At 39.0% G+C, this 13,950-nt stretch overlaps 1 protein-coding gene across 1 annotated transcript; it reads left to right on the forward strand.

The window, feature by feature from the left end:
- The first annotated feature begins 360 nt into the window (after window positions 1–360).
- Window positions 361–9,532, forward strand: LOC140307216 (CD81 antigen-like). Its single transcript, XM_072385996.1, has 8 exons — window positions 361–699; window positions 2,156–2,270; window positions 7,286–7,383; window positions 7,517–7,591; window positions 7,702–7,815; window positions 7,935–8,030; window positions 8,666–8,749; window positions 8,896–9,532. Exons 1-8 carry the CDS (start codon window positions 634–636, stop codon window positions 8,959–8,961), a joined length of 714 nt encoding a protein of 237 aa, XP_072242097.1. The 5' UTR covers window positions 361–633; the 3' UTR covers window positions 8,962–9,532.
- Window positions 9,533–13,950: the final 4,418 nt, after the last annotated feature.

Raw genomic sequence — 13,950 nt, forward strand, 5'->3', positions numbered from 1 at the left:
CAGGTATGGTCTCCACTGAGACCACACATGCTCTTCCATGTGAAGAGACAATGCATTATTTGCGCTCTGGTGTACTGCACTTGATTCTTGATATAATTGAGGCCTCTGCTAGCTCGTCACTTGCCAGCAGATGGCGCAATTAGTCATTACAAAAGAAAAGAGAAGTGTACCCCAATTTATGCTCTATGTTAAAGCGAATGTTTTCGAGAAATTATTCCAAAATGTAAGGTAAGGGTAGTGTTTAACTTGTTTTTGGGTTTATTTGTTTGTTTGTTTTACAATGTTTTATGCTTTCTTTCTTTCTGTCTCTCTCTTTCACTCTCTCTCTCTCTCTCTCTCTCTCTTTCTTTCTTTCTTTCTTTCTTTCTTTCAGTGGTCACATTTAATGAAATTGTTAAACTTTCAGAGGGAAAATGGAGCTTCCTCTTGCGCAGATGTAGGGCTCCAGCCGGTGGGCAGTTCCCCGTCTCGGTTTTCACTCTTCATCTCGAAGGAGGAGTTTGCTGTATAGATGCTTATACTTACTGGCCAACATAAACCAAGTCCTCTGGCAGAGACTGTTATCCCTGGAAGTTGACTGGTCCCACAAAGTCTTTGATTTGATCGAAGGACACGCTGTTAAGAAGTGGCATCATGGCTGTCGCGGGCTGCACGAAATGCATAAAATACATGTTATTCTTCTTTAATTTCATTTTCTGGGTGAGTTGAGCTTATTTGACTTTTTAGCGCCTCTGTTTTTTTTAAGTTACCAAAAGTTCTGCTTTTCTTTTAAAATGATCTTATGTTATTTGCTCAAGTAACTTAATTCTGAAAGATTCCTTGTCTGAACGAAGAAGGGTAAACATTTTGAGCATAACACATTATGCTCGGTTTCTACATGGCAGGACACCACTGCACGGTGGTCAAAAGAGTAAAAGACAAGAGTCCCTGAGATTGGCTCCCTGAATCCTCTCGCTGGGATTTTTTTCCCCATCAGTTTCTCTCATCAGCTCTGTTTAAGATCGGCCATTTCTTTGAGTCAACTCATCCTCACATTAGATGTGAACTTAGGACAGAAAATGCTAGTTGATGTTTGCTGCTGCTGTTTTTCTGGGGAAATGGAAAAAAAAAAACTTCTTTAGTACTTAAAAAAGACACCATAGATGGAAGCTGCACCCATTGTAGCGTGGGGGTTATTTTCCTCTTCTCTCTGCCCTCGAACCAATGTTTTTTTGATTGGTGGTGTATTTTATCAAGTTTACTTTATTTCACATTGACCCTGTAATCTTAACTTTCTTGAAATCTCTTTGTTTTGGTAACAGAGGAGATAACATAATAGTTAGGTAGACTATGTGCCTATTCTACTTTTCACATAAGCCTGCATGGACATTTGTGGCTTTGAAGAAATTATTGTTTTTTTCCCCTTTTATTTCTTATTAATTTTCTTCCTTTTTTCATAATTTGTCTTTGGTACTGAACAGTCGTCCTTTTATTTTTTTTTTTAGATGGGCGCAGATTCACCATATCCTGGACATGCCACCCCTTGATTGACTGTTTCCTCTGTTGGTTTCACTGCTGTGCCTTTCTTTGTAAAAACTCTTGAGCCCTCTCTTCCTCATTCTGCTATTTTTCACACTGTGAATTCAGTTTCCTGTTACTCTGAGAACAATAGAGAACAGTCAGGACAAAAACAGATATCTTGATATAGACGTTGGCATGTGAACAATAAACCACACAGTATTTGATTCCCATAATGCTGCAATCATCTTATAGTCGAACACTTATGGAGAAATGGACACTTTACAGACTCAGAATAGTCAGTAGAGGAAGTTGAAGGCCGCAGTTGTTGATTTGGCTTTAAACGACGTTGTGAGGGCAAGATTTGTGCCACAGGTCATGGAGGTTTCAGGATGTCCTTTCTGTTCTTGAGGGACAATAAACGGGACAGGGGCTGACAGTGGAGTTGGACACGTAGATTAGCAGGAAGGTTTGGATGTTGTTTTGATCTAGGAAATTCCCACTTGATGCTGTCCCTGACATCATGGTACTCTTGTGAGTTTAAAAAAAATAAATAAATAAAAAACTTGATATTAATTTAAAAATTTCTCTCCTTAAAGGTTTCAAAAGGAAAAATTGCCAGTGCAAATAAATAAAACTATATTTCTCTTTTGGACAGCTGGCCGGAGGTGTGATCTTAGGAGTGGCCCTGTGGTTACGCCATGACAGCCAAACCAGCAACCTCCTCATACTTCAGTTTGAAGGCCACCAGGCACCGGGCACCTTTTACATCAGTGAGTATGAATCACAGGAGACCTACGGGTCATATACTGTGATACAGACTATTACATCATTAGATGTTACTGTTGTTTCTGGTTCAGCTGGAGGTAATATTGAACCTTATGGCATTGGACTTCCACTAATGATTACTTTCAGTAGGCATTAATCAGCTTTATTGTCTTAATAAAGTAACTAATTGTTTGATATGTACAATATATTGGACTAACAGAGATCCTGAAAGGACACCATGAAGTGTTTGTTCGGTCCAAACTTCAATATTTTTCACAATAGAAGAAAATTATTGATAGAATTAAAAAGGAAAGCGACAAATATTTACATCTGTTGAACCAAAAAATGTTTATATGTGGAGAAAATAAGGCTGCCAATGAGCAAAGTAGTCATCAATTCAAATCAGTAGAAACACTGATTTCTAATAATTTTTGCTGTCTTTGTATGAACTGTTGGGTAATTTGGTTATAGCATTACATGTAGTACCCCATTACATATGTTCCTCATACAATTTGAGTGCAGGCATTTTAATGTGTGAAGTTATAAGAAACTGAAGCTCCCAGACAAATGTCATGAGCATTATGTTTCATGCTTCAGTGATCAATGTCTACTATGAAGACAAATACACAAACAACAGACAGACTAAAGACACTGCAAAAACAAAAGTATTCATGAAAAGGTTACAATGGAAATATAGATTCTTAAAAAGTGTCCTGAAGATGCCACGCTTTGTCGGGGCAACGAAAGAGCAGTGAAAGTGACCTAATTCTCAAAAATAGCAGTCTAATACTCAGCTGACAGTGATCAGTAGGGTTGGCCTGACATATAAGCAAAGACCAGGAAACAGGACCTGCGTATATCCGCAGCTTGACTTAAGAGCGGCCAAGCAAGTATCTTCATGACCACCCTGTAGGCAGTGATCAGGTAAATATTTATGACAAAATGTCGCATTCTCAAGTCTCATTGAGGTGTTTTCAAGGAAACAGCCAGACGCTTCAGACTGATGTTTAGACAGATGTGGGCTCTGGAGATCCGTGGATGGTGCATGGATAAAAACACTAATTTGTGCATTCTATTGCTCGCATTTTGTTATGATTTAATCTGGGCAGCAGGATCTTTGAAGCAGCAAATGTCTGTTTCAGACTGCTTCCACTACACAAACTTAAGACCCGAGTCATCATCATACTTTGCCTTCAACCGTCCACAGAGCAGCCCTGAAGGCTGCAGTACATGGCAGGGTGTAAACATTTCAAAGGTCCATCATCTTGGTTTTCTGTGGTGGTGAACTCCAGTGAGCCCATTAATTTACATTTGGGCTCCCGCTGCTCTGCCATACTTACCCCTCATAAGTATACAGAGCAAAGGCAAACCCATGCTTTTTATAGAAGAGAGGCACACTCGTGATTTTAAAGTCAGGGCGGCAGGAGGGGCCCACCCAAGCAAGATCAAGGGAATGTTTCTTTTTTTTAACCCTCCGTTGAACACACGCCCTTGCATAATTTAAGTAACCTTGTACATGTGCACATTATCCCACAAATTAGAGTATGAAGTGGGTGTTTTTAGCATTCTGGCTCACTAAAGTGGTATTTATGTAAGACTGAAAATACAGACGCTCCTACCTCTGCACCAGTGCTTAAAATCATTATTGGTGGCAGTTTTCCGGTCTGGTTCACGCTACAGCCCTTCAAACTGTTGTGATTTAACTTTTCAACTTGGCTTGCTGAGAGGTAGATGAGAAAAAAATGAAAACACTCTCATGTCTGTATGGTAAAGATGTAATCCGAGCCAAGCAATGGTTAGCTTAGCTTAGCATAACTACTGAGAACAAAGGGCCTACCAGCATCTTTAAAGTGCTAAAGTGGCTGGGTGTATAACAGCTATCTGACAGGGAGCTGGCTCTGGTTTCATATTTAATGGATATATATGAAGATTAACTTAGCAGGGGAGTAGAGCCACCAGACACAAAGCTATTTACAGTGGCAGAGAGCTGATTTACTCAAGCTGTAAAGCATGTTTTCACTTTGATGTGGTATCCATGGTTAAAAGTTACACTCCATATTTAATTAGATTATAACAGAAATCAAGTGGGAAATTAGACATTGTTACAGTAAATACTGAATTAGTGACATCCACCCTTTTTGTTTGTAGCCCTTCAATAAAAAGAAAACTTTCTTGGTCTCATCATCATATTGCAGGTTGCTGTTATTCTTCTCACATCGCTCAATCTGAATAAAATGAAGAGGTCACACTGCTCATTCTTTTCCAGTTATTAATCACAAAGATTTGCAAGAACTTTTTATTCACATTCATTCACTGAATTTTTCTTATTATCATTTTAAACATCACATGTTTCATATTGAGGTATAGGGGTTTGAATGGGCTGGATTATAACACATTAAATATCTTCAGCAAAGTAAAACTACCCCTCTTACTGGACTACAAAAGTATGATATGCCTACATCTGCCTTTCAAAATCATACTGTCCCCTCATTTTACACTACATGAAACTTTCACGCATATTCAAAAATTGTTAAATAAGTACATTTTCAAGGCTCCAAAATAAATTGTAACATGCTCACTGCTTTAGCATTACATGTGGCAAATGAGATAAAAATGCTTGCAAGGAGGTAAGAGGGGGTTGATTGTCTTAATAAATCATGGCCTATAGTAGAAAGTTAATAGTACAAATGTAATGTGATGATGATCACTGTAAACAAATCATTAATTAACTTTCGAGAAAGTGTCACATACGCACCCAATTGTATTGATTGATGTTTCCTCAAGATCTGTACTGATCTGAAATGTAGATCAGTGTATTTGGATGCATATGGAGCCAGAGTTTGTGAGACTTTCTTGAAACTTTTTTAATCACATCATGGACAGTCGTGTCAGAGAAGTACGAGTCCTGATGTTGTCCAGCAACTTTTCATGTTTCTATTTTGCTGTCAATCCCAGTTTTAAAAAATAAAGGGGTTCATTTTATATTTCAATACAAAATAATGTGTTTAATGTTCGTGATGAGCACATGATTTGGGTCGAATATTAAGAAATGCATCGCTACAGGTATTCATCGCGTAAACTTATCTTTTTATAGAGACAAGACTGTGCTTTGGATATGTGGAATAACGCACTTACTACAGATTTTCGTGTGAAACTGGGCTGTTGTTTTTCAGCCAAGCTAAACTTATCAGGCAGACATGAGTGACATAAATCCTGAAATCCTTAGCCAAAAAAAGTGCAGCAACCAGAAATGTTGAGCTGTCCCTTTAAACTGGTGGCACACCCTCTAAACAGTGAACAATTTTTAGGTTACAGTAAGCTAGGTCATACACATGCTGTGTAACTTTGGTAGTCACCACAAGGGAGTCAAAGCTCCAGTGCACATTCCTTTCCGCCTCATTTTGATTCAAAGTCTGTGACACAGATGAGACAAGGATAGGTTAATGTGTGGTTTTTAAATGATTTATCCTCTTCTCATAGTTGATCTATTCATATACAATATGATTGAGTTCATTGTGGTTTATTAGTGTTCTGCTCCAACAGTGTGGACATGGCCTGACAGATCTTTTAAATACTGGATGAGAAGTGCAAGGATTCAAGAGATTACACTGAGAGACAAGAAATAAATTAACTTCTCCGAGGGTCTAAAAATCGCATGTCTCCTTTAAAGACTCAATAGCCTTCCAACCTCAAAGGCTGTTGTCATAGTAATGGAAGGCAGTGGAAATAATGGCTCCTTTACTGCATTGCAGAGTTGTTGGCCCTGGTAGCCGTTTCTCAGTACAACAAAAGTCCTGAAAAGGGCGGGGGGGGGGGGGGGGGGGGGGGGGGGGGGTTGAGACAGACATAGTAAGGATGGGGACCAGTTGTGTGTGATAAATGAGGTACAGTGTGAGATGTTGGAGGTGTTACTGTTTCTTTCTGAGTGATCTGTCTGCCTGCGTTAGAGTCTCTAGAGTGTTTTGCGCAAGTGTGAGTAAGAAAGAACAGAAAACCTAGAAACAGACATTTACCAAAGAGTCTCACTGAAAATAAAACATATTCATGTCTGGTATTTGACAATTTTCTGCATTTTGTTTGCTCATTGTGTGTTTTATCATGTCAAAATCTGCTCTAAAACAAAAGGGAAGTTCTTACATTGTGTCATGGAGTAAAGAAAGGAGATAAGTCATCAGATTACTGTCAAACAAACAGCAGTTTACGATGGACCTTTGTTTTCTTCAAGCATTTTATTCATGATTTCCTGCTCATGTACAGTCTGTGACACACAAATGGTTTCCTGTAATCCTCCTGATGAAATGGACAAAAAGACTTCTGGCCTATGCCCGCCCCACACATTTCCTGCAGAGTTTTGATTAGTTGCATTTTAACTGGAGATTTCTCAAAAAGTGGTGAAAATTACATTTCCTAGCGTACAATACAGTGTAGGACTCTTTTTGTTTGCATCTCCTCGGTGCATTTTCTTTTTAAGCTGCAGAAAACATAACCCAGTCCTCTGCTGTCATTGGAGCTTTATCACCATTTGCTGACATTTTTCTGCTGTGGAGCAAGTTTCTCGCTTCTATTTTAAAGTATATAGACACAGCTTGCTGTATAAATACTTTCACACCCTTGTTTACGTTAGTCTAATTTCACAAACATATGTGTGTTTGGATGGGTGTCTGTGCATTCACATTCACATGTTTGTCCTGTTTCCTGGGGAATGCTCGGGGTCAGAGGTCAGGAGACGGTTTTGTGGGGATGTTGGGGGTGCTCAGGAAGGCATTTCCTTGAACTGGCTGGCAGCTGTGTGGAATCTTTCACTCAAGATCTGGGAGCTGTTTATCTTCAAGATATCAGTAATCTCATGTCATCCCACAGAGGAAGCAGGAAAAACATCCAGGAAGTTCATTAACATATCGTGTGTTGATCACTGGATGTGGAGCAGGGACTTCCAGCCATAACACTGCTGCCCCCTAGTGGACACAGTGTTGTCATGATGAACGTAATTGTGTTTGATGGACTATCTCTGTGCTCACAGGTGTGTATATACTGATAGCTGTTGGAGCTCTGATGATGCTTGTGGGCTTCCTTGGATGTTATGGTGCCATCCAGGAATCTCAGTGCCTGTTGGGGACGGTGAGTATCTCACTTATTGACTTTCCAAACTAAGCTCCATGTGGGCAGAAGTAACATTTTCTCTACTTATTCTGTTCCTTTATTTAAATCTTTCTAAGCCTTTTGATAAACACCTCAATTCTTTTTTTTTCAGTTCTTCTTCTTTTTGGTGATCCTCTTTGCCTGCGAAGTGGCTGCAGCAATCTGGGGTTTCATGAACAGAGACACTGTACGTGCAGTAATACACACACAGCTCATTGCGTGTTTGATGTTTCCACCTCTGCTCCAGTTAAACATATCCGCTTGCTGTGGTGGTGCTTGATCTCTGATTGTCCACAGATCTCCAAAGAACTCATCAATTTCTACGACGCTGCGTACATCAAGGCTGTGGACGTCTCGGGGTCTCCCAGTAAAGACGCAGCCATCAAGGTGGTGGCGGTTTACCACTCTACGGTATGTCATGATGGAAAAGTTGCAATATTATTAGATTATTATGACAATGGAGAATAGAGATATATTTTTACTGTACTTTTTGTTTGATGTGTATTTTCTGTTCCTGGTTCCCTCTTCAGCTTGACTGCTGTGGCAAAGGAGATGACACCGCTCTCTTCCTACAAGTTGTTTCCACCTTGTGTCCTGGAAAAATTTTAGATTTTCAGAAATCCCAGGTATACACAAATGCTCAAATAAATGAACAATGCATACTTATTTTGTCTGGTTAATATTCAGACTCTGTCTGACTCAACTTATTGTTTGTTTCAATGGCTGCTTTTAGACAAGAAGTAGACTGTTTGTGCATCTTTAGCAAACATTAGAAATGTACATATGAGGTTTTATGAAGTTTTAGCCTGAGATTTGCAACTGTTTTTAGGATATATTCTTTAAGAGGCACTTTAGTTTGATCAGTTTTAGCATCTAAACTCACCAAAGAATGATGAAAAAAAAAACATAATTTGTTGTGTGCTTTAATAGAGTCTGTTGGTTATGTAATGTAGATTTTAGTCCATTTTAGTTTGCCATACTTACTTAAACTAAAATGTGCATATTTTGAACTGAACTGTTCCAAATCAAACACACACTACGAGTCATTAGACTTGTAGTTAGTAATTACATTACAATAAGACAATATTTAACCAGTTCTTTATAAATGTGCTGTCAGAACCAGCAAATAATGAGTACCTTGTTTTGACGGCAAACCTGCCCTCAATTATATGTAATCCATGGCAGAGTGTGTGTGCATGGGTGTGGGTGTGAACCCGCTCACTGATCACAGCTGTTTTATCCCACCTCTATCTCTTCTCAGAGCTGTCACGATAAACTGATCTTACTGTTTTCTGAGAAGCTCTACCTCATTGGCCTTGCTGCCTTGGTGGTCGGCGTCATCATGGTGAGTCCCGGATTGAAAATACGCACAGTCATCTCTCACATTTCCAACATTTCACTGAATTTCTTGCTTCTATTAATTGTGATAACAAGAGGCAATGGAACACAGACATATTGTATTAATCTGGTATGTCCTTCTTCCACGTCTAGATATTTGAGATGATCTTCACCATGGTGCTTTGTTGTGGGATCCGTAACAGCCCAGGAGTATACTAGGTGTCCAGCGAGCAGCCACAAAGCCACATAAGCCGATAATAAAGTGTTTCTGTGCTCTTTTCCTTTTTGCATGAGATGGATTTTTCTCCTTTCATTTTAGATTAGAACGTGTTTATAACATTGCTAATCCATCACACTATTCTTTAGACAATAATTCACCTTTCAGAGGCCAGACGATATTTAGTCATCATACAACACAAGCCATGTAATTGTTTTATACATAGAGTTTGTTGGAAAATATTTCTCTGAAAGAAAATGACTCTGTTTTTATGGTTGTATAAATTGTACATATACTTATCATATGTTGATAACACTGAGGAGAGTGCGTGTTTTATCTGGTTGATTGTTTATGTTGCATCTCACTGCAGTGTGACAGTGATATTTAAGCAGGTTTTTAAGTTTCTGTAATCAGGTAGTTTTCTGCTGACAACTGTGTCTTCTTTGAACCTGATGCACCATCTCATGCTTTCTCCCCTTGTGAGTCATCCCTCCCTGAATGAGGACAAAACTTGTATGTCTCCTCTCTAAATCCATTTTAAGAATGCTAATAAATTATGTCACTTCTCTTGTACCAGTGTTTTCCATCTTGTTTTGTTTGTCTTTTTTCATGTGACAACATGTCACATAGTGAACATTTTATCTCCCTCTCTCACTTTTTACTATAAAACATTTTACAATTCTAAAGAGAATCAGAAAGTATTGCATCAGCCTTAATTTTTACAGCATCACCTGACTATCATCTCATTCTTTGAGACTCACATGTTTCAGGCCTTCACACAGACCTGCTGTAATAACTGTGAGTCACCACAAGGGGGCACTGTTATGGGAGCCTTTGGCTCACTCATCGAGGCCTCTCCCACTTTACTGCACCTACACACTACATTAAACACTCAACTGACTTGTATTTCTAGCGCTGTTAAAGCAGACACACCCAGAGCACAAGGTTGTTAATCGAACAGGTTTACTTTCTCACCAGAAGAAAAAGCACTTATGCAGTGATCCCTAGTGAGGCAAAGTTTACATTTCATGATTAGTTTGAGCTCAAATGTGACCACTTGTTTGCTTTATTGTGATAACTTCAGAATGAATCTCTTGAATCTGCCTTTATTCTTTAAAAGCATTCATTTTTATGTTGTGATTTCTGTTCCAAATGCAGCTGCATATAACACATATCCTGGCAAACAGGCCTTCTTCTGGTCTGCTGCTGGAATTTGAACTTTGCGACCTTGACCCCAGATTAGACATGTCTTAAAGCCACAGTAGACAATGATGTGTAGACACGTGTTTTACTCTCAGTGTGGTAGCAAAGGTTTGTGGAAACCACCTTTCCTGTTTAAGGAGAACAATGCTTCTGTGCACAGCTTTATAAAGTGGAAGGCCAACAGCAAAGCAGGTCTCATCCGCAGTAATCTGAGCCTGGCTAACGGATGTTGTGCCTGAATGGAAGCAATTTCCTGTAGCAAGGTTCCACAGTCTTAGTGTACAAGACTGTGAGTGTACAAGACTGTCAGTAACCTCATGAGAGTGTAGCAAATCATTACTAATCCCTTACAGTGCAGGCTGTTGTCATGTGAAATTCTGTAGAAATATCTGGCAAACAATATTTCCAAGTGACTCAAAAAAAAACTTAACAGTGCTTCTTTGGGTTGACACTGACTTTTCCAAAATAAATTAATGATTTGCAAGCACATTTACTCTTTAATCTTTCAGAGGTTAGCTGCAAAAACAATGAAGCGATCATTTGTGTCAGGTGAATCATGGAACCTGTTAGAATACACATTTGTATGTAAAAAATGTACCTTTTGGAAAACAAAATATGATGAAAAATTCACTAAATGCGCATTTCTAGATTATTGCAAAGAGAAGGCTCACCATTTCCATCCCTTTCAACATCTCTTATTTTTATAAGAAAGGTGAAATAGGTAATCACGCCCAGCAGTGTGAATAGAATTTCTGTTCAAACCAAATCCTCTTACTATCACTTGAAGAATATCTTTAGGATCAAAGGACTCATGTCTCAACAGGACCTGGAAAAATTGGTCCAGGCATTTACCTTCAGTCGATTAGATTACTGTAACAGTGTCTTTACAGGTCCGACTAAAAAGTCCATCAAACAGCTGCAGCTGATCCAGAACGCTGCTGCTCGAGTCCTCACAAGGACTAAAAAAGTAGATCACATCACCCCTGTCCTGAGGTCTTTGCACTGGCTTTCTGTCTCTCTAAGAATGGATTTTAAAATACTGTTCTTAGTTTATAAAGCTTTGATCCATCCAGATCACTCAGGTCCTCGGGTACAGGTCTGCTCTCCATCCCCAGAGTCAGAGCCAAACAGGAAGAAACAGTTTTTAGTTCTTATGCTCCAAATATCTGGAACAAACTTCCAGAAAAATGCAAGTCTGGTGAAACTCTCAGTTGGTGTAAATCAAGGTTAAAGACTCATTTGTTTACAGCTGCATTTGATGAGAGTATTTATTAAGGATTTTTAATGACCGTTTTAAGTCTCCTTTCTGCTGTGGAGGATGATAATGAACAGCGCTGCTGTGTAAACGTTACTAAAATGTTTCAACAGATACTGGAGGCCTAACTAGATTTAAATGTGTGTCTTGTCAAAATAAGCTTAATTCAAAGACCCTGAACTTGCCAATATGGGGAAAAGAAATGTGTGTGAAGTAGTGCACCATCAGTTTAACACTTTGACACATTGCATTGGGCACTATGTTCAAAATGAATTGGACAGATTCACATGAAGTCAAACAAACTTATTGCATTTTACACTTTTTTATAATGATTTGGTCATTCTTTGAATATTAACTCAAATTACAGCAAAGGCGTTGTTCCATTTCAAATTTAACAAGCTGAAGCTTTCTAAATGCCTCAGGTCTTGGCCGTTTGAAACCATCCTACTTGGGCTACATCTAATGACTATTTTCATGATATGCACTCATACTTATTACACACTTACTACTCTCTTAATCCAATGTTTAGTGTGTAAACATCAGAGAATAGTGCAAACAGATTGGGAATTTAAAGGCAACATCTTCAAACATCAAGGGAAGATTTAAAACAAGAACAGGTTTTGGTTCAGTGTCCAAACAACATTTGAGAGATTTGACTTTTGTCAGGATTCTGCTTTTTGTGTTTGTATTTTCCATAATCTGTGCGTGACCACAGACTTCTGTAGATAAACAAGGTGTTGACGACTGACACATGTCATAGCAGGTTTCTCTGACACACACCTGCATGGGCACATACGACAAAAGTGAACACACACACTGAGTCATTCATCTTCAGCCAACTTTCACTCAGAAATTCAGAAGAAGGGCTGATACGATTGACTGCAGTGAATGAGTCAGTGAAATGTTGCAACCTCCTAAAATAAAAGAAAGAAACTGAATCCATAACTCTATTAGAAAGACGTTTTAAAAACGCTTCTCAGGAGGACATCAGAAGAAAAATCAGCAGCTCGGCTGCTAAACTAAATCTTCTCTTTTGTTTTAGCCTCAACCTCATTGGCCCCGATTATCTGTCAACCTCTTTTTCCAAACACACCCTTTTGTGTCATCTCTGTCTTTGACTCATCTCTTTATTTTGTATTTTGTGACGTGTAAACAAAAGAAAGTGAATGATCATTTTCAGGGCGGTGACTGTATTTAAAAGATTTTGATACCTTGACTGGAAGAACAGTGAAGCAGGTAGACGTCTTCAGAGAATAACGTCCACACTCAGACTCTATAGAAATGGTGAGTACAAACTGGATTGTGAATATTCATAAGAAACTGACCTTTTTTTCTTTTTTTTCAAATCGAGTTTAGTTCATCAGGTAAAATTCATTTTGTACCAGTCATGCTTTCGCTCTGAGCTCCCATGTGTGAAGCTGTTTATCTTTTCTGCTTTCAAAAATGGCATGACTGTCACTGAGTGGCAGTTTTCAAGGAGTGTGAGGAGAAGGTGATTTCTCGGCTGATAGACTGAGGATGTTTGTTTTATGCAAACAGTTTTCACCCTACAACTACATCAGAGTACAACTCTGGACTTTGATCAGCTTTTGAAAAAAAAAATGAAATGATCAACTTTCACCTGTGAAGTGAATGATCTTTGCATTTGTTGGGGCGATTAATTCTTACTTAGTTTTTCCAAAAGATAAATAAACAAATAAAAGAGAAGTTGTATTCTGTTATATTTCTATTCAACTTTCTAGTTTTCTAAGTACACAAATATAGACCCCACAGACATGCAGCACATGCTGTCCTCAAACTTTTTTACTGAATACAAGTGTTTGTTGCCAGGCTCAAATCAAACAAAGCTAAAACTAAGGTGCGGCTCCAAACTAATGACAGAGTGCGTCTGTGCCGCACCTTGTAACACCCTCGTTGTTAACATCTTTTGCAAACTGTACTCAATATCATGCCAGTTTGTGAAAACATCTTACAAAAGCTCTACTTATAGCTCAAAGATCATTTCCGATGTCTAATCATCATATAAGAGGATTGTCTGACAAATCTGCAGGCACTGACACTGCCCATGCCCTTGTATTTGTTACATGCCCAAAAAAGGTTTCAAAAAAGGTGTTTGCATACTGAGATTCGGAGAAACACTGTCAGATGAGATCAGAGAAGGTCAGATGAGCGGCTGTGTGTGTGTGTGTGTGTGTCTGCAAATCACCACGAACTTTACCTTTATCCTACAGCATGATGAAACGTTTCTCTCCTGTTGGGAGCTGCGTGTTCTTGGTATGAAAAGGTGCTCAGGGCTCCCCAAATGAATTGATTAGAGTGAAAATGGTGTGAACTACCGCTGCAGCCACAACTGTTTAAACAAGGTCCACGCGGAGCGAAGATTTTGGACCGCCGTGTTAGACTGTGTCACATTCAAAAACACATCTCAGACCTGCAGAATACATGCCAACACGCGCTGGAGGTTTTCTGGTAGCACCCCGGCCCCACTCCTTACTTTCCATGTTGGTTTTCCTGTTGATTTGTTTGTCATTTG

The sequence above is a fragment of the Leuresthes tenuis genome, unplaced genomic scaffold (assembly GCF_036924035.1).
Source record: "Leuresthes tenuis unplaced genomic scaffold, fLeuTen1.0.hap1 SCAF_5, whole genome shotgun sequence".
Lineage (NCBI taxonomy): Eukaryota > Metazoa > Chordata > Actinopteri > Atheriniformes > Atherinopsidae > Leuresthes > Leuresthes tenuis.

Coding starts and splice junctions, on each gene's coding strand:
- LOC140307216 (XM_072385996.1), top strand. CDS start 634: ATGGCTGTCGCGGGCTGCACGAAATGCATAAAATACATGTTATTCTTC. Junction 700..2,155: donor TCTTTAATTTCATTTTCTGG/GTGAGTTGAGCT, acceptor TCTTTTGGACAG/CTGGCCGGAGGTGTGATCTT. Junction 7,384..7,516: donor CTCAGTGCCTGTTGGGGACG/GTGAGTATCTCA, acceptor TTTTTTTTTCAG/TTCTTCTTCTTTTTGGTGAT.